The sequence below is a fragment of the Ambystoma mexicanum genome, chromosome 2q (assembly GCF_040938575.1).
Source record: "Ambystoma mexicanum isolate Mex_15411 chromosome 2q, UKY_AmexF1_1, whole genome shotgun sequence".
Classification (NCBI taxonomy): domain Eukaryota; kingdom Metazoa; phylum Chordata; class Amphibia; order Caudata; family Ambystomatidae; genus Ambystoma; species Ambystoma mexicanum.
In genome coordinates this window covers 347,582,109-347,603,598 of record NC_090924.1, presented here as the reverse complement: position 1 = coordinate 347,603,598, position 21,490 = coordinate 347,582,109, and the positions used below count along the sequence as shown (strand labels likewise).

Here is a 21,490-nt window from a genome sequence, read left to right as displayed (position 1 = left end):
CGACACACAAACAAGCAAACAGCGCACCCCTCTACCCCCTCGTACTTACCGGACGTGCTGGAAAGCAGGCTAGCTGGAACGCTGGCGAGGTCTCTGGCACTACGGCTGGCGTGGGCGTGGCAAGGCTGAAATGCCTTCCAGCATCAAGCCTTAATGGTCACGCCAGCCGTAGTGCTGGCCCTCCATTGGTGCAGCACACACGCACTACGTGACTCATAAGAGCCATGTGGTGCGTGTGCCCTGAGCCAATGAGGGCCAGTGTTTTGTCCGGCCCGGAAGAGTTACAAAGACGTTCCTAATGGAGGGCGGCCGATGCTGCTTGCGGGCCGCCCTCCATTAGGAAAGTCTTTGTTCCTCGCGGGCCGGACAAAACTGCATGGCGGGCCGCAACTGGCCAGCGGGCCGTAAATTGTGCACCCGTGCTCTAAACTGAAATACTTAGGCATACAAATCACAAGAGACCTAGATGATCTATATGAAGCCAATTTCCCCTGCTTCTCCAAAAGTTCCACATAGATCTTACTAAATGGAACAAACTGACAATCTTCTGGTGAGGACGACTCAATTCAATTAAAATGGTTTGTCTCCCCCGATTCCTGTATCCCTTTCAAATGCTCCCCATCAAGATGCCAGAAAATGTCGTCATAGAGGTCAAGAGAGCTATTGTAGGATTCCTCTGGCAAGGGAAAAAGGCTAGAATAGCATATGACACCCTGACACTGCCCAAGGGTAGGTCTCCCGGATCTCAAATAAATACTATGAAGCGGCCCAACTACGAGTTCTAATTCCCCATCTGCGCAACCACAAAGAACCCCAATGGATCGCCATGGACAATCACTACTTATCCCCGGCCATGGTCTCAGAGTGGCTGTGGGCGCCCAGGAGGAAGCTCTGAAATAGACTAAAATAAAAATAAAATAAGAAATCACACGATATTAGGTACCATATGAGATTTAAAGAGAGGGTACAAGGATGCGGAAAGTCTCCACATGGCCATCCCCACTGAGCCACCTATGGTCCTCGGGTAATAACGAATACATTCCTAATATGGAGAGATTTCAAACATGGTATGAGGCAGGTCTGGAGAGAGTGGGACAATTATTGAAAAAGGATTCCTTCATCACACTCCCGGAGTTGACAGAAGTCCTGGGGATAGGCACATTATCTACCTTTCAATTTCTGCAGATTAAAGGTATTTTGATGAGAGCAGAGTGGAGGGATAAGCTGAAGAGGGACTTTGAAATGTTATTAAACTCCAGGACAGAGATGAAGGGTCTGATATCCACTAAGTAGAAAGAACTGGTAAATGCAGGGAAACGGGACTACAAAGCCGCTAAGAGTTAGATAGAGAGATCCTGGTGAACATATAGCCCCCAGACATGTGGAGGAGAATATGTAGAGCGGCCTCGCAAACATCCATATTGAGTCAATATAAAGTGCATGCTATCAAACTATTACACCAATGGCAGTACGATCCACACAGGCTCTCTAGGATGTTCCAGTCGGCTAGTCCACGACGTTGGCGCATATGTTGTGGAGTCGCCGACTATTGTCACATGTGGTGGGGATGTCCCCGGATCAAGGTATACTGGGATGAGGTCCTGGGTTGGATCAGAGACCTAGATGGTGTCCACAGAGCTGTGGACCCCCATCTCATTCTATTCGGTTTTGAGAAATTTGAAAATGAATGGAGAAGGATTAAAAGGTCTGGTTCCACAGTTATTGCTAGCTGCCTGTGCCCTGTTGGTGCTGAAATGGAAATCCAGAATGGTCCTGAGTATGAGTGAATGGGTTAATGTGGCCTCAAATATATGCATAATGGAAAAGATAACATCGTCCCTACATGGGAGATCTACGAAATGTGATGTTTTGTGGATGGATTTCATGAGTAAATACATCCCAGGGGTATTAAATTAATGTTTAATAGTACTGACAGTAAAATAACCCCACTTTTTAGGCTAATCTGGGCTGTCCTACGCATTGTGTCAAATTGTATAACATGAAACTGGAAAGGATATGAATGAAGGCATAAGAAAACTTCCCCAATAGGGGAGTCCCTTGGCGTACAAACTGTGACCAAGTAAAGATTTACTCATACATGTCTCTTGTGACGATTGCTCGACCCGAGGGGGGGTGGAGGGAGGTAGAAGGGAAAGTCACCTTCTTCGAACTGCAAATCTTCAAGAGGACCAGCGGAGGATCCCTCCTCACCCGCAAGCACCCACAGCCTTCAAGAATTGCCATATTGATAAGCTCCTAGGGGGCCACCTGAAGGCAGCACTTCCCCCACCCCTCTTGCCACCCTGTAGCTACTCTCTCCCAAGGCCTACCTTCACCTCCTGGGGTGCTCCGGCCCACTAAGCAGCCCCACGTAGGGTGTTCTTCCTCTTGGCTTCACCTTCCTCATGGGAGAGGAGGACCCGACTCAATCCCATGAGCCGCTACGCTGAGGTCCAACAGCAACAGACCCCTCAACGTCCATAAATATGTGCGCCCTCATAGAGAGCCGCCTCGCTACAGATTCAGTTTCTGAGGAGGCCATCTGAGCGAGTCGCCTCCCTACCTTTCTTCAGCAGCTCATCTCCCCCAAGGTTCGCTCTGTCTCCTGGGGCGTCCCGGTCCGTACAGCAGTCCCCTCCACATGCACCCCGACGGCGTGGCAGCCTTGCCCTCCACGACTGAATCAGCTACAGGGGTGTCAGCCCCGCCCATCCACAGCCCTGGGATCCTGCTCCCTGAAGCTCATTCCTGGGCATCCTTAGCCTCTCAACATCTAAGAACTCATGCAACCTCACGAAGATCTGCCTTCCTATGTGAACAGTTCCTGAGGGGGCTACTTGGAAAAAGTTGCTTCACCATCGTCTCTAGCAGTCACTCTCCCCCAAGGCTCACCTCTATTCCTGGGGTGCCCCAGCCCACACAGCAACCCCCCCTCCCCCTCTCACTTGAGCGGCGCGGCGGTCCTAAACATAACAACCGAATAAGGTATAGGGGAGTTTCCCCCCCTCCTCCCCCTCTCTACGGCCTTGGAGTTCCGCTCCCTGAAGCTCCTACTGTAACTAACAGCACACATTTGGGCTTCCCTCAGCCCCAGCAGGGCAGAACACTGTAAAGAGGTCCTGGGCTACAATTCTCTCACTGCCCTCCACCTCGGAGGCCACTGGACTCGCCCCCCCGCCCCCCACTAAACTGGTACCGCCATGGCTAAGCAAGCGAAAAACTACCAAGAATCCGGACATAGCCACGATGTTGGAGGGAGTAAGAAACTCGATCCTCCTAAACTCACGCCACAAAAGTCCCCTGATAGCAAAGGGTCCCTGGCCAAAAAAGAAGACATACAAGCCTTCATGGTGGGTATCGAGACTGAATTTAGGTCATGCATGGCTGAGCTCACCACAAAGTTGGAGCGAACCGACCAAAGGGTTACGGTGGTGGAACAACGATTGGGGGGTGGGGGGAGGGCATTGAGGACCAGTGTCAGGACCACTCTGCTGCCCTGGGGGGGAGGGGGAGTCCAGCGCTCGATCCAAGCTCTACAGGATAAATGTGAGATCCATGAATTTAAACAGGAGGACCTCGAAAACAGGGGCTGGCGCAATAATCTCTGGATCCGGGGAATTCCATCCTCGGTCCCAGACAAGGATTTAGCAGAATACGTGGGGGACTTCTATCAATCCCTCCTCCCGCAACTGGATAAACCACAACTACTTCTGGACTGCACCCATAGGTTGCACCCGTGACGGGGGATGGAGTCGGTCTCCCATCCCGATGTAATAACAAGAGTACATTTCTATACCATGAAGAAGGCTAGCTCAGCAATAAGCCGATCCTGGGACGAACTCCCCTTCCAAGGCTCCCCCCTCCAGATTTACCAGGATCTTTCCCTCCTTACACTACAAAAAAGAAAGTCCCTCCGCCCTTGGACTCTCTTCCTTCAAGGCCACCAGATTTGCTACAGATGGCTGTTCCCAACGGCGCTTCCATTTTCCTACAAAGGCTCCCTTCGGAGAATCAGTCACCTTGAAGATGCTGAGAAGATTCTACATCCACACTCGTCCAGAGATACTAACCTCGCCTCGGAGGGCGTCGGGGACGAGGTTCCTGCCCCCACCCCACCAAGATCCAGAAAAGCTTCCTGGTCAAGGGCCCGAGGAGCTGGAGAAGGAGATGACCTAGGGCGGGTGCAGTGAAATCAGGGGAGCGCTGGACTGCAGGGCACTATAGATTGGGTGACAGTTCTGTGCATCACCCCCCCAATCGACCCGGCCCTCATCGGTGGGGTTCACCACCCCCCCCCCTTCAAAGGTGAAAGGCCGCTCTGATGGGAACTTCGCTGATCCCAAAGCAAATAGTTGCCGATATTTACAACGGGCTCCCCACGGCCCATGCCCATTTCCAGCAGGGTACAGACCACCTAGGAGTCCTTGGATTGGCCTGCCCCAGGCATGTTGGCTGAGGGCTCCGTTTTGGCCCAGTTGGCCAAGGGGGGGGGGGTTAAGAACCCAAAGGACCCCCCGCCCCCATCCGCCACTTAAAGTTCTGGCCTCCCGTTGGTGGCCTGGATTAAACTCCCAAAGACAGGGTGACATACAGCTATGGACTCCCTGGAATGATGGTTGATTCGCGTTGACCCCAACACCCCCAGTCAGAGCCCGTGGCAGGTGCAGAATCCATCCGGATCACCAGACCTTGAGATTTGTCTCCCTCAATGTTAAAGGGCTGAACTCTCCGCCAAACAAAAATCCATCCTGCAGAGACTACAAGATGAAAACGCTGCTGTGGTCCTACTACAAGAGACTCATCTACTGCCACCAGATTTTGGACGACTACGGTCCAGACTTTTCCCACTTCAATTCTTAGCTTCTGGCAGCACCAAAAAAGGGGGAACGGCGGTTTTCTTTGTAAAGGGGTTGGACACTCAGATTTTAGAAACTAAACTATGCCCCGAGGGTTGATATGTTGCAGTCAAATGTCTCCTACTAGGACAGTTATATACCTTTGTCTCTGTATATGCTCCCAATGAGGGACAAACCGCCTTTTACGACTCTTTGGGCACTACTCTCTCCCCTTTCGCAGAGGGCCAGATCGTAGTCGGAGGAGACCTCAATAGAGTTCCAGACCCCGTAAGGGACAGATCATACCCTCCCTCTGCCATATACTTCAATATTGCTCTTGGTCTATTACGCCTACTCAGAACCCTAGAGGTAGTGGACTCCTGGCAGGTGCTTCACCCCACTGAGAGGGACTTTTCTTTCTACTCCTATGTACACAGGTCCTTCTCAAGGATCAACCTCCTCCTAACATCCTCACAGCTGTTAAACTACGTCAAGGAGGTGTCCATTGGTACAAGAACCTTATCCGACCATGCTCCAATAACTCTAGAGTTCCGAGCATGTCAACCAGCTCCCACCTCACCACGTAGATGGGCCCTATATGACCCAATGCTCAACGAAATGCCAGTGAGAGACACAATCGCCGCAACAATCCAGAACTTCTTTAAAGAAAATCCAAATGCGGATACCTCCCCAGCAAACACCTGGGACGCCATGAAAGCCGTGGTCAGAGGGGAACTGATTGTGCAGGGTGCAGAATACCATAGGGTTAAATGACAGGCCCGCCTGGCTCTTGAGGAGGAACTACAGGAAGCTGAAAAAACACATATACAAATGGCTGGTCTCAAAAGATGCAACAAACAATTCACCTAGCTCAGGTGATGACCGCACCCCCACGAGACCAGAAGGAACAAAAGGAATACTTGCAGAAGGCAGCGTTTCGCCAGCTGAAGGCCTCGGTCCGAGACAGCTTAGACTCTCCAATCACAGGTAAGTAGGTTGAAGACGCCATAAAATCTCTTAAACCCCGAGCTCCTGGCCCGGACGGATACTCCATCAGATTCTATAAAATCTTTCGCCCCCAGCCAGTTGCTCCTACAGTGGCCCTTTTCAAATCGTTCAGGGATTCAGACACGTTAACCTCCTCCATGCAAGAATCAATCCCTATTCTTCTACCCAAACCGGGGAGAGATCCTAGAGATACCGCTTCTTATAGATCCATTGCCCTACTAAACATAGATGCTAACATCTATTCCAAAATTCTTGCTAATCGCCTGTCACCCATTTTGCCCGACATAATCCACCCTGAGCAGACCGGATTCATTAAAAATAGGTCCACTGGGCACAATATTCGTAAAGCCTTGAATTTGATAGACCTTGCCTCTCGAGACTCTCAGAAATTGGTATTGATGGCCCTGGACGCTACAAACGTGTTTGATAGAGTGGACTGGACCTTTATGCACCACACTCATGAGGCATTTCGCTTTTGTTTGGCGTTTCAGAGAATGGTCCTGGCCAATTATCAGTCCCCGAAAACCCTTCTTAGAATTAATGGCTCTCTCTCCAGCCTAATCCCCTTAACCTATGGGACCAGACAGGGATGCCCCCTATTTCCACTACTGTTTGCGCTAGTTATGGAACCTTTCGCCCAAAGAATCAGATTGAATGACAACATCAAAGGTCTCCAGGTTGGCCCCTCCCAATACATAATAGCCCTATATGCGGACAATGTTTTACTCACCATCTGAGAAACTGACTCCTTGCTAAGGCACGCCCTCACAGAAATAGATAATTATGGGAGAGTCACGGGTTTCTCCATCAATTTCAATAAATCAGTAGCCCTGGGAAGTGGCCGGACCCCAGTGGAATGGGAATCCCTGGCCCCGCTATGTCCGATTCAATGGCAGGAGAAGGCGATACCATAGCTAGAGGTCCAGATCCCCGCAAACCCAAAGGAAATATATCGCATTAACTTTCCCTTGCTTTTCAAAGAGCTGGAGCTGGATCTGAAGCGATGGGCATTACAAGAAATCTTGTTAAAGGGGTGTATCACAGCCTGTAAAATGAACCTCCTCCCCAGGTTCCATTATGTCTGCACCTCCCTACCTGTCGCAATCCCGCCCCCCGCTCTCCATGGCCTACAGAAGAAAATGCTCCGGTTCATTTGGAGGGGCAAGAGGGCCAGGATTCCCCTGAAGACAATGTTGTGTAACTCGAGGCTGGGTAGACTGGAAGTCCCCGACATACGGAGCTATCAGGTGGTGGCACAGCTAGCGCAAACCCATGCCTGGCTTGTGTCCTCTAACCGCCCTGGATGGGTAGAACTGGAGCAATCCCGTTTGCCCCGTCCCCTATGCTTCCTCCTACATATTCCGCCCCCACTGAGGCGATAATGCAACAACCTATTACTAGCCACGAAACACTCCCTATCTGTCTGGGACGGGGCCCTGAGGCGCAAGGGCCTCCCAAGGGGTCTTGGTCCTTCCTCACCAGTCTTCCATAACCCAGCATTTTCACCTGGAGCTAGCCCCCAGAACTTCAGGAACTGGATTGCAAGGGGCCTTGAGACTTTGGGCCAACTCTTTGTGGGGGGTCTCCCCTGCACCTTTGAACAATGCAAGGAAACTTTTCAGCTTGCGGAGACGGATAGGTTCTCCTATATCCAACTCCGTCACTGGTGCTCTCATCCGCAAACTCTCCAAGCAGCAACACAAACCCCCTATCCCCTCAAACTGACACTAAAAGAACTCCCGGCTCGGGGAAGGAACTCCACTTTATACAAGAGCTTCCTGGGTGACTTTCTCGTCTTGAAAACCCTTTGTATGGCGCAATGCGACGCAGACTATGGACACCCCGTGGAGAACCAAACCTGGGTGGACATATGGTCACGGACACACCCGTCGTCCTCCTGCATCATCAACAGGGAGTGCGCATACAAACTCCTGCTGCGCTGGTATTATCCCCTCCTTAGGTTACACCATATGAACCGAGCGATAGACCTGCTGGAGGCTTTGTGGCCAGCCAGGTTTCTTCTTTCACATGTGGTGGGTATGTCCGAAGGTACAGCTGTTCTGGGAGCAATGCTTAGCCACTATCGAAAATATCACCCGAGTAGCTATCCTGTTTGAACCTAAACCTATTCTCCCAAGGGCCCTGGTACTAGGAGTTACCTGAGATCCGGGAGGGGGGCCAAGTTACTGACTCAGTGTCTGCTGGCAGCAAGAATTGAGATCGCCCACTTCTGGAAGTCGGTTGAAGGTCCTATCATGCCCTTATGGTGGGGTAAAATGTGGGATATCCTGATCGCAGAGAAGGCAACGGTAGCTAGGGCTGGACTGCTTCATCGCTTCCAAAACATTTGGGCTCCTTTCATGGACTACGACAGAAAATTCCCAGCTCTAACCTATAAACCCCAGAGAGCCAGGAGGGTCCTGGACTCTGAAAAGACCCCCCCTAAGGGTTAGGGCGGACCGAGAGAGAGTGGGAGATGGAAGACGCAACCGGCTGAAACTCTGACTCTAGCTGGCAGGCTGAGGAGAGGTGGGGGAAGGGGGGATTTTCAAATGTTGAATATCTTTCGATTGTACATATCATGCTATTGTCACCTTGCTTTGGTTTAAAATAAACATTGTTAAATAAAAAGAAAAGGAGGCACATGGATTAGAGGTGGCAGACCAGCTTTCTGGTGCTGTCATTACAGTGAAGAACACGGTTTCACAGAAAATCAAGAAAACAACGGTAACCAACAAACAATTTAATTTACAAAAAGTGGTTCGGGCTGGTGTTGTCTTCATAACATGTTTTATTTTTATCTAAAGTGCTATATACTGTATGTTGGATTTACATTGAACATGTTTTTACAACCCATCACCTAGAGGCCCAGAGAAAAATGAAGTATGAAGACACAGACAACAAATGAAACCAAAGATGCTGCTTGCCAAACAGACTTCACCATGGAGAAAATATTGAGGCGCGGCATAGTTCAGCCAATAAGCAGACTCGAGATGCTTATGCCCAATGGTCAGAAAATTAATTGAATGTAACCGGCAAAGCAAGCAAAGGTTTTTGGACCATTGCTACAATTTGAGAACTCGACAAGATGAAGAAGAAACTGAACATAAGGAAGACGCTTTTGAATTACTCAGTGACCCCTTCACACAATCTACATCCGCAAAAAAAGGGCCACCCAATAAACAATCGACATTGATGGTTTCTCCAATTTGTGTTCAAATAACACCAGCTGAAATAACAGACGCTGAAGCCTCAACGCAATTGACTGAGGAACTTGCCAAAGATCTCGACTTCAGTGTGTCCTGTTCGGCCGATATGTCCAATGCAGTTGAGTCACAAACCACATTCATGCAGGACAATAGTCTAATAAAGGAGCACAAATACATTGTATTCAACAGCTGCCTTGTAGAGATTATACTGGTGCTGAAATGTGGCCATCCAGTGAGGGGGGGGGAGCATGTGGACAGTCATTGGTGAATGTGACTCGTGTATTACAAGGCACTAACCTGAAAATCCAAGCCACCTGTGGCCTGCTCCATGCTACATTTGCATGGTCCGCTCAACCGATGCTGGGCAAAGTGCCAGCTGGAAATCTACTGTGTGCAGCAGATTTACTTTTCAGTGGCTCAACTTTTACTAAGTTGTCCAGTTACTGTCAATTTGTGGGACTCCAGTTCCTTTCTAAAACACAGTACTACAAATATCAACGAGAATATTTATTCCCTGCTATTAGTGAAGCTTGGAAAATTGAACAAACGTCAATTGAAAGGACATTCGCTGACAAGCGGTTCAGGCTAGCTGGCGATGGACAGTTTGACAGCCCCGGAATTTCAGCAAAGTACTGCACATACCACTTTCAGGACGTGGAAACTTAAACAATTGTGAGTTCTGTGGTTGTGCAGGTGTCTGAATGTAAATCCTCAGTGGCCATGGAGAAACATGGTTTTATAAAATCCCTGGAATAGCTCTAAATCGAGGGGAATGCAAATAGACCTCATAGCCACCAACAGACATGTTTCAATAGCCAAGGACATGCAAGAGCAGTTTCCAAACATTTGCCATCGATTTGATGTATGGCACATTGCCAAATCAATCAATAAAAATAAAATCACAGCTGCTGGTATAAAAAAAAATGGTTCTGAAAATATTTTACATTGGTCCCAGTCTTTGAGCAACCATCTTTGGTGGAGCTCCAAAGCTTGTGGTGGGCCTGTGGAAATTCTACTTGAAAAATGGCGCTCATTAATGCACCACTGTTCCAACGTTCACTCTTGGACAGAAAACCTACATTTTCACCAATGTGCACATGGACCTTTATCGGAGGAGCAGGAACGCAAGAGGAAGTGGTTGATTCCATCTTCACCTCCACACAAAGCTCTTGAGAAGATTGTGTTTGATAAAACTATCAAGAGATCTGAAGGGACTCACAGAATTCTATCACACGGGAGATTTGGAGGTGTTCTACAATATCTGCCTAAAGTACAGGCCGAAGAGATTGCATTTCGGCATAGATGGGATGCAATATCAGACATTACTAGCGTTCTTAGCTCATAAGGAGAACATAGGGAGAGAACAATCGAAGACTCCAGGAAACTTTGGGATGCTTCATGTTACATACACAACACATTGGTCCCTTTGGGCCCAAAACCGATTGTGCGGTGTAACGCGGATCGGTACTTCCAAGATGGCGGACCACAGAACAGTCCGCACTGAGAACAACGTTGCAGTCTCTGCACGTTCGCCAGGGATGCTGCGAACTACTCACGTGATACCATACACGGCACAAGTTTGACTGATCTTCGCGTCGCTACTGTTTTGGCTGATGCTCTGTGAGTTCGTACCTAAGTGCTCTCATTTCTCTCTACCTCTACTTTCCTTCATCCTTCCGTACTAATACTGTCCTATCTCAGATTCTCTTCCCAGACGCTCCGGCTTGTCCATTTCCAAGGACCGTTCCTGTATTCCCGCCAGGAGCTTAACCTTCGTTCCCATCTCTGGTGTTCCTCTCGGGTAATTAGTCTCTACAGTGCATTGTCTTCCCTTCAGTCTCTATCTTGCTATTTCCTAGGGCTCCCACTGACCTCTCGATTATCCCCTAGAATTCCCGTCCTTCAGTTCTCTCAGAATCCGTCCTTTCAGGGATCGCTTCAGGTATTCGCAGATTTACAGACTAAGAGGTTTGGGATCTTCCTTATCCTAGCTGACCTTCTTTGTACTTCCCCTCTTCTCTTCTGCAACGCAACTTACCTTGTTGTTTATGCCATCAGAAGAAGCCTTCCCGCATAGAACTGCCATTTCCATTGGAGACGCCGTCCTCACGCTGTGATCGACACATCGAAGTCTGCATCCTGTCAGGGTTTTCTACCCCAGAGTGTTTCCCCGACAGTCGCGCACTTTCTCTCTGGGTTTCATTACCGAGTGTGGAGGCGGTCGGGGTAATCTTTACGTTCTGCATTTGCCTTCCATTGAATAGTTCCAAAGCTGATAAGATATGGGGGAAATGGGAAGATGGGGCTGTCTGAGAACTTTCGGAATGCCAGGTGCTGGCCCGGGGATGAACAGAAGGGATCTAGCACATCTATCTACATGATTGTTATATATGCCTACCAATGCCATGATGGGTTACAGTATGGAATGTGATGTATGTTTGTATGACTTGTTTTCGGAAAACAATTAAATGTTTTATAAAACAGAAAAAAAAGAAACTCAGCCAGTGGGGCACTGTGCATTGCACACACACAAAACACACTTTATTAATCCAGGATAGGTGCTGCATCAATGACATGCACCTTTACTGGATCAAATTCTAAGCATTTCGGACATGACGGAACACAGCTTTTGCTGTGTCCACTTTAAGCATGTTGGACATGCAGGATCCCAACTTTTTACTGTACTTATTTTAATCATCTAGAACATGCAGGATCACAACGTGGGATATGCCTCGCGATTTAACAGTGCACTGGGGAATGTGACCATGGGGCAACTTTACTAGCCAGGGAAAAAAATGGAGAGCACATTTGATAGGCTGGCAAAGCCACACCCAGGGACACTGGAGGCCATATCAGCTATGCAGAGATCAGATCTGTCCAGGAGACACAGGGGAATCAGGCGCTCACTGAAGCCAGCAAGAAAAGCCATGCCCTGTGGGGCCGGGGTCTACATCTACCACGCCTCTGCAGTTCTTGTGCACGACAATGCGGTGGGGGATCTTGTGGACATGCAGCTACCTGGGCCACCATCCTGTGGCAGCACCCAGGCGGAGACCTCCTTGCGGGGAGGGGGCAGGTTGCAGGCCTCAATCACAGGCCGGAACGAGCCACCTTAGGCTCCTGTCTCCCCCCAGGTAGGAGTTCAGTCACTTAACGCGGCGTCGGGCGAGCTATGTCATTCTTCCCCCCAAGTGGGAGTTCATTTACTTAATGTAGTGATGAAGGCCGCTTCTTCTCTCCCCCCACCCCCCAAGCGAGGTGCTCTTCAATGACTGCGGCGCTGTAAACTACTTCATCTCCCCCAGGCAGGACCCTGCACCTGCATGCGCTCATGGAGTCAAACGCAGAAGCACTGAATTGCGGTTATAACTGGCGCACAGCTTCTTTCTTCTTCTTGCTGACATCAGCAGTGATTATTGGATACCAAGGCTTGAGCCTCATTACTCCCATCTTCTCGGGTTGAGGGTGTAGTCGTGGTTTGGATTTCTTCAGGGTCTGTGTAGATTTATCAAGTAAGGCTGGTTTCACAGGGTCTTCGCTGTGATGAGCCGCGGGTAGCAGGAAGCTGTGTGCCCCTTTTATTCACCCCATGAGATGGTGTGACACCAAGCACGTGACACAGCACGAGGCCTGGGTGGGGCTGCAGGCAGATCATAACACTGATGTTAATTAACCCGAGTTCCCTTCCAATAAAAAAGCGAACATAGGAATGCAGTTCTTCTCTCTTCAATGGATTATAGGTCTGAAGTTAAACGGGCTACTTACACACACTAAACCACCAAGAAACTCAACTAAGTTCACTTTGTGCCTACATCTGTAAAAGACTAACATTACCTATACAGAGTTGGTATCCCATTTACTTATACAAAGTGACCAAACTCAAATGCACCTTTACCTTTTGCATATAGATGCATCGTCACAAGTGCTTCGGACTGCTTCATCTGCTGCATCTGAGCCTGGACCAGGCGGAACCATAGATGACATGGCGATGGGGTGGTTCTATGTAACAGCAGACTGTGGCTGCTCCCAAACGCTGATGTGTGCACCAGAGACAAACTCTCGCCCTGCAACCCTTGCGTTTAAAGTTCACCAACAAGAAAGACAAAACATTGGCATGCTTTAAGTTATAAAATCATTTGTCGTTCTTGGAATCTTCCAAACATGTTAAATCTATCTGGCAGCCTTTTCAATGGCACGCTCAATGTGACACAGTCCCACCCGTCAGTTAGTTGCAAGCTCTCACACTGTCTATCCCTGACACTATCATAATGGTAATGATTAGTTCCTGTTAGAGGAAAGGCCCTAGCAAAGAGCTCTCATCACGTGACCGGCACGTTAGATGGTCATGCAGCTTACGTTCTATTATGGTGACTATTAGCGCCGTACTCCTTATCTTGACTCATTACTTCCCGTTCCTAGTTGTAGACTTTCAGAGGTCGTTCTATGAGAGAGACGCCACGAGCCAAAGTGAACGTGAACTGCTAACTCGCCCATACGCGGGCATTTCCTCCAAATATAATGTGGATGGGCACAGGTTCGCAGCTAGCTCACATCGACGTATCTGCTGATGGTATTTGGGACTTTAAGTCAATGGTGGCAGGCAGTGTTAAGTGGGGTAAGAAATCGAGGGGTGGCAGGGGCTTCTTCTTCTTAATTAACAAAAGCGTGGGCGGACCCACGCAGGCGCTTCCCCATCCAAAAGGACGATGTGCACCAAACCGACCAATCAACACACAGCCCACACTTCCACACAAACCACCAGCTACCCAACCACAAACAAACGCCCCCCTCCAACGCACACCACCAGCCACCATACCACAAACGCACACACCCCTCCACTCAAAACACCAACTAGCGAGCCCCGGAGACCGGCGCGCAGACACACGGGACCCCGGCCTGTACGCCTGCACATGCGCTTCAGGCGAGGCTCCCAGGCGAGGCTCCCACTACCCCGCACCGCCCCCAGGACCACCGACTGCCCCGAATCCAACACCACCAGCAACCCCAAACCCCACCGCAAACGCCCCCCACCAACGCACACCACCATGGAGAGAAAGGTATTACAAGCGATGGTAGAGTACTTACAGGATGAATAAAAAAAAGGAAAACAAAGCGCTTGAGACGGCAGCATTGCCTTTTACCGCCAGCTTTGGCACTGGTATGTAATGCACAATGCTCCGCTGTGTGTAATGCACAATGCTCGCTACATGTACAACTGAAAGAAATCAGTTGTACGTGTACGAGCATTGTGCATTACACACCAGTGCCAAAGCCGTGGTAAGAGGCAATGCTGCCGTCGCAGGCACTTTTTAAAACATTTTTTGTTTTTAAGTATTCCAGTGCGTTAATGGGCGTGGGCGGCTGACCCTGGCCGGATCCCGAGATCCGGCTCCATATCTGGTGCTGGATCTCGGATCCGCCGAGAGCTAGCCCAATGACCAGCACTGCATACATGCCAACATTCTCGAGCACCTGGGAGGGTGATTTTGCGGGAGGCAGTCATTTCCTGTAGCCTAAAGCACTTCTAGGAAGTCCCGTGCCAATGTCGTGGGAACGACTGCGAGATTGAGCAGAGATTCCCGCTAATGACATTACGAGCACGGCAAGCCTTGGAAAGTTAGGCTGCCCAACGCTCTCCTCTGTAACCTGAATAGGGGCCCACCACTTGTTTGTTTATATAGCGCACCAAACCCTGGGGTATCTGGGTGCATTACATAATACATGGTTACATTTTACACAATAACAGATAATAGCAATTATTTACAACATTGAATCACAGCAGTGTGACCGGTTTACTAATGAGTTACACAAATTTCAATCTCAATACAATAAAAGATATTTTACAAAAATATTTATAGGCAAGCAGAATGTTCAGGTTATGAAGTGCTGAATGGTAGTTGTGTCAGTATTTGTACATCCGCGGAGAAAAGCCACGTTTTAGTTTTTTTCCTAAACGTGCAGTGAGAAGGGGCTGCTCTTAAGGCTGCAGGCATGGAATTCCACAGCTGGGCTGCCATGACTGGGAAACTGCTTCCCGCTGCTTTCTTAAGCTGGAATTCTGGGACCTTGAGGCAGTTAGCATGCAAGGTTCTGATGGGACGTTCAGAAGTATGTTTGGCGAATTTATCCACTAAGTATTTGGGGGCCAAGTTAGACAGACATTTATAGGTAAGGGTTAAGGATTTAAAGGTTATTCTATCCTTAATAGCGAGCCATTTAGTGGTGCACCTGGCATTTGAAATGTGCTGCTTTCTTGGGATACTAAGCACCGTTCTTAGGGCATTATTTTGGAGTGTTTGCAGTTTGCTAATATTATTTTTGCTAGTTCCTTGATAGCGTGCATTACAATAGTCTAATTTAGACAGAATAAGAGCTCTTGCTAATGTAATGCAAATATCAGAGGAGCGAAACGGTTTACAAACCTTGATTAGTTTAAATGAATAGATTGTGGCTGAGGCAGTTGCATTGACTTGTTTTTTCAGGTTCAGTGCTGAGTCCAGGTAGAAGCCTAAAGTCTTAACCTCTTTGGAGACTTTGATGTTTATACCATCAATGTCGAATGATTTAAAGTGATTACTAAGTTTGTTAAGTCTGCCTGATGATCCAATGAGCAAGAGCTCTTTCTTATCATTAAAACAGCGACTGTGTGTGGCCATCCAGGCTTGTATAGTAAGGTTAATTTCATTAATCCGTGCCACGTCAATGTCGTAGTCACCTGAAATGGGAATGAGAATCTGAGTGTCATCCGCATAGTTAGTGTAGTAGACACCCAGATTATCAAGGTCATCAAACAGAGGCTTGGTGAAAATATTGTACATAGTGGGGGAGACGCAGGAGCCCTGGGGTAATCCACAAGTAACCGGTACTGGTTCTGCTGATGGCGTAAGTGAGAACACTCTCATAGAGCGATTATCTAAGAAGGATTGGATCCAAGCTGTGGCTTCAGTCGAGAAATGGGCTGCTAAGGTCAGATGATTTCAAAGCACTTTGTGATCCACCAAATCGAAGGTGGTGGACAAATCCAGTAGTAGAAGGATGGCTAAATCGACATTTGTCCTTCAGCTCATCCATTTGGTTTTTCAAGTCAATGAGCGCAGATTCTGTACCATGTCTCGTTCTAAAGCTTGATTGATGAAGTGCTAACAAGTTGTTTGTCTCTAGGTAAGTTTGAATCTGGAGGTATGCTGTCTTGTCTAATATTTTCAGGAGAAATGGTACCATTGTTATCAGTCTGTAATTTGTGGGAATGCTAGGGTCTAGGTTAGGTTTCTTTAAGAGGGTTAGAGCCCATGCATCTTTAAGATTAGTAGGGACTTTGCATGTGTCAAAGGAGGAGTTAATTTGAGTGGTTAAGAAAGGCGCTAGATCCCTAAGGGCCTCTTTGATTATAGATGCTGTGCATGAGTCCCCTAAGCATCTAGATGGTTTAAGTGAAGTTATATTCTCCACTTCGTGGATGGAGACAGGGGGAAATTTAAACTGATTAATCTGTTTTATTTTTAGAATCTTTGGCGCTACCTGCATCTGTGGATTGTTAGGTGGGAGGGTTGCATTTTTGGCTTTGATTTTTTTTTCTTTTATTATTATTTTCTTTTTGTTTTTTTCTTCTTTTATTTCTTGCAACAGAGATATTTATTTGCATAGTGCATCTTGGATATTGGTGCACCAAATATTGTCTTTGATGTAAGTGTCAGTTGGAGTAGAGGGAGATTCAAGTTCTCTTAGGATGGTAAAAAGTTCCCTTGTACTGGAATTAGCTTTGATAATTCTCTTGTTGAAGGTGTCTCTTTAGTTTGGAGGATCTCTGATTCATATCTAGCAGATATTTTAGTGAGATTTTCCTTATTCTGATCCGAGGGATTGTTTTTCCACAGGGGTTCTGCATGCCTTTTTTCATTACGTGTAGCTTTAAGATTGGGAGTAAAACAAGAGTTGAGGTGAGCTCGAGGTTTCCCTTTACATAATTTTAGCGCAGCCATTTTATCAATAGCTTGGTTGAGCGTTGAGTTATAAAGCTCTACTAGAAACTACTGGGTCTGTACTAAGATCTGTAGGGTTTAAGATGGAATGGAGAAGCGGTAATACATTTTAACAGTTATATCATGCTTGTTTCTGGTAAAGGCTGGTGGGGCCATTTGAGTGGTAGAGTTAAGTTGTAGATTATCGTGAATAGAAAAGGAAATAAGATGGTGATCAGTCCATGCAGAGGGTTCTACGGATGATATTGAGGTATTGCAGTTGAGGTCAGCAATCCAATCTAGTGTGCAACCTTTAATATGAGTAGGCAGCTTGATCCTGTGGGTAAGGCCTACCTCTGAAATGGTATTAGCAAGGGTAGAAGCATTGGCATCATTCGGATCATTCAGAACGAGGTTAAAGTCTCCAAGTATTATAATTTGCGAGCCACGTTTCGTATTAGTGGTGAGTAAGGCCGTTATGTCTTCCTCAAACGCGGAGATGGGGGCAGGCGGCCTGTATAAGAGGTGCATGGTGATCGTAGGGGATGCTGATAGTGATAGTTTTATTGACAGAAGTTCACCTGATAGGAACACAGGATGATGTGTGATCCTTAGTCCCAGTTAAGTTCTGGCAATGAAGTCAATGCCTCCTTCTCTGGAATTTTCTCTATCTAATTTGTGGATAGAGTAATTCTCAGGAATTGCTAGAGATAAAGCAGGACCTGCTCCTGGGTGAAGCCAAGTCTCTGTTATGGCTAGAAAGTCTAACTGATTTGCAATGATGAGGTCGGCGATGTCTGTAGCATGGGCTACCATCGATCTGCCATTGATAAGTACACCTTTAATCACTGGCAGGTTCTTATCTTGACGGTCAGGTAGGCAAGATTGTAGTTGCGGAGCAGACTGGTTGAAGGAGTTTAGGTTTGACTCTAGTCTTGAGTGGCGTTTGTGAGTTCAGTATATTACTCCCGATAGGGGGAGGTGGGGGAGTTTTATTAAACCTGGATCCCAGCCTGTGATTTCTGAGGCTGACAGGGCATGGTTGATTAGGATTAGGTCTAGTGGCAAATTGTTGAATCCACTGGGAAGGGGTCAGAAGGCAAGTTGGGCTAGCGACTGTAAGGGCAACTGATGTTGGTTTATCTGGAGTGGGAAACAATGGTGGCAGGAAATAAGTAGGTCTAATCTGATCCGACTGAGGTAGGGGCCGAGATCTGGTAAGATTGGGAGAGACCATTCTGGCATTAGTTATGTTTTCAGCTAGTAGGAGACAAGGGTTTAGCCTTGGAGTTACAAGTGTGTCCCGCTGGCAAGTAAGAGCTGAGGGAGCAGGTTATTAAGGCTATGGCTAGAACCTTTATAGATCCTAAGTACATGATTGAGGTGATGTGGAGATCCACTTCTGTGTGTGATCTCAAATACACACGATAGACGCTGATAGGCAGTTATGAGGTTCACAGGCCGCTGGTAGGCAGGTTGATCATGTCAGGGATAGTTACGCATGCAAGTGCTGACTCTAATAGAGCAAGTGTACAGTACTCTAATTGTTCTAGTTACGATAAAGAGGAAGAACAATATTGCATACCATTAAGTTGACATTAATGCTAGCAAGCACAGGGAGAGGCATATACAGAAAGCTGATCTGCCGAAGCAAGGCTAGGTACTTACCTTAAATACAGGAACTGCCAGCAGGACTATTTTAACAATACCAGCAATTACTGCACTGTATGCTGAGAGGTACTTTGGGGTGTAAAGTCAGAGTTATGTGTGCTATGTAAATAAAAGAGCACTTACTCAATCTCCTGCCTGCGTGTGATCATTTACACAACCACAACATAATTGGCGATGAGGATCGGAGTGACCCAACTACCCCACGATGCAAGGAGCAACGCCACCACCACCGTTCCTGCAAGTACCAGGCAAGGCAGTCATTCCATGGCTCCAATGGGAGCCTTTGTTTCAAACTTACCTGGGACTTATGGGTGGAACAGGCTATCCAGCTGCACGCAAGAAGGCCATGTTACTGAATGCGTGAATGTGAAAGGACAGAACCTTTGCAGGCCTGAACCAAGAAGCCCCAACAGGAGAAGGTGATGATGCTTATCAAGATGCTTATCAAGAAGCAAAAAGGAGAATAGCCAAGAGATTCTCATGTAAAGAGAATGTTGTACTACACAGAATCAGATTCTATGACAGGAAGCAAGAACCGGTGGAACCCGTGGACGATTACGTAGTCAAGCGAAGAGAATTGGTGGCGTTGTGCGCTTTTGGAGCAATGTCAGAGGAAAGGATCTGCAACATGCTCATAGTCCACACGAACAAAAGAAAAGTACAAGATAAATGTATTCTTCAGAAGGAAATTGTGTTAGACTAAGCAATCCAAATTGCGAGGGTGGTAGAAGAGACGTCCTGGGGGGCGTTGCTTGGAGCCATGGCAGTCGGATCGGCTCTGTGAGGGCTCCCGGCTGGTGCCACACAACCAACAATGATGCACCGGTAAATCTGAACCCATCGCATCCAAAGACGGCGTGTTCGAAAGCTGGTGAGCTGCTGCAGATTTTGACTGGTTGACGTCCCTCTACGGCCTGAGATCCAGAAGTTCTTCTGCTCGGTGCTTTGCCGAGATGCAGAGATTAACCCAGCAGCAAAATGGCAGCTGCCTACCTGATCTGAAACTGCCTACCGCCTCAGCTGCGAAGCCTAGTCTCGGGGAGCAGACTTAACATGGACTTCCTACTTCCTCCCAGGAATGCCCACACTCCGACTCTCGGACCGGAGCATTCCCCGGCACCATACCCAGCCATAGCTGACGTCCCGCCCACACGGAACCTGCTCATTCCGCTCCCCAACATCCGGCTATAACCGTTGTGGCGTGGACAGTGTTAATCACTGCCTGACACGAGTGGAGTCGCACACCGTAACAGGGGAGCCTTGGGGCACCGGCATCTCTCCACGAGCGCAAACCCAGAAGAACATTGCCACGGGCAACGCAAGCACAGTGGCAGGAGCGGAGACCGACTAGGCGTCTCATTTTTCCTCCTCCACTCCCAATCTGGAGGCACCAACGCGAAGCAGCAGACAGCACCATCGATCACACACTCAACCCAAGAGCCCAGTCGGGAGACCGAGCGCAACCCAAGGCCACAGGGCCAAGCACAGCGCCGACACGCACACACCCCGGAGCCAGATACAGACACTCATTCCTATGGGTCCCCAGTCAGAAGTCCCACCAGGCAATGTCCCAGCACCACACCTCAGCCGACAGCCGCCTTGGGTGCTGTAATGGAGCGCTTTGATGCCATGGAGGCAATCCAGCACCACATGAACAGCATTGCCACTGCCCACAATGAACAAGTGCAGGCCATCAATCGAGCCATCAGAGCAGCCACAAGGAGGATGGCCCGGGACAATGCGCGTACCGGGGCTATAGTCGAAACATGCACAGCCTCCCTCTCTGGATTTGGCCAGAGGGTGCGGGAGCTTTGTGAGGGGCACTTGGCATTCGCAGAGCAGATGAGGGAAAGTAATGTCCTCCAGCAGCTGCAGATGGCAGCCTCAGTTCTCTCATCTTCCACTACCCCCACGGAGGAATCCCAAGAGGGAACGCCTCGGCAGTGCTCCCTGCGCCAGCTACGCTCACGCTCCCCGAAGCTGGGGCTCGGGAAAAGAGGGGACTGCCTTCATGACCGCCATGCGTACTGTTTGCCTGAGTGTGCTCCATAGGGACACGTCGGGTGGGGGAGGGGGAATAGTGTGCTGGGGTATTGGTGTTGGGTGGTGGAGGGGAAACGTGTTGAGGTGTGGGTGGTGGGTGGAGGGGTAGTGTGCTGGGGTGTTGGCGGTGGCTGGGGTGAGGTGGGATACTATGCTGGGGTGTTGGTGGTGCGTGGGGGCATAGGGTGTTGGTGTTGGTCATGGGTGTGTGGAGGGGGATAGTGTGCTGGGGTGTTGGTGGTGGGTGGGAGTCGGGGAGACAGTGTTCTGGGGTGTTGGTGGTGGGTGGGCAGATAGGGAATAGTGTGCTGGGGTGTTTGTGGTGGGTCGGGCAGAGGGGATGCAGGTAGAAAAAGTCACATTAAAGCCTGTTTAACTCAAAACAATGCAAGGACATTCATGATTGCGTACCTGTGCTCTTTATTCAATATGTGCAGGTTGTGTATTGGGTAAGGTCACCGTGCTAAAAGTAAAAGTCTATCAGTGCCTATCGGGCCAGTCTCTCATCCCTCACTTCATCCCTGTGTGTGTCTGCCCTGGTTCTGGCCACCTGGTCATCTCCTTCCTCTTCCACTGGGTGTAGCCTGTCAGCGTCAAGGGATAGGGGCACATTCCTCCTGAGGCAAATGTTGTGAAGCATTGCACACACCAAAACTATTTTTCCTACTTTTTCTGGTGCATACATCAAAGCCCCTCCTCTGCGATCTAGGCACTAGAATCGTGCCTTTAGTAGTCCTAAGGTGCGTTCTATGCATATGCGTGTCCG

General features: G+C 48.7%; 1 protein-coding gene across 2 annotated transcripts in view; it reads right to left on the bottom strand.

Annotated features, from left to right (window-relative positions):
- Positions 1-13,336, bottom strand: part of LCMT1 (leucine carboxyl methyltransferase 1) — a 1,102,354-nt gene extending 1,089,018 nt beyond the window's left edge. Inside the window, exon 1 of one of the 2 annotated variants that reach the window (XM_069647366.1) lies at positions 12,948-13,336. In XM_069647366.1, the coding sequence (XP_069503467.1) occupies positions 12,948-13,036 (89 nt within the window). In that variant the 5' untranslated portion in view covers positions 13,037-13,336. The remainder of the gene's footprint in view (positions 1-12,947) is intronic. The other variant, XM_069647364.1, reaches the window with a different exon arrangement.
- Positions 13,337-21,490: the final 8,154 nt, after the last annotated feature.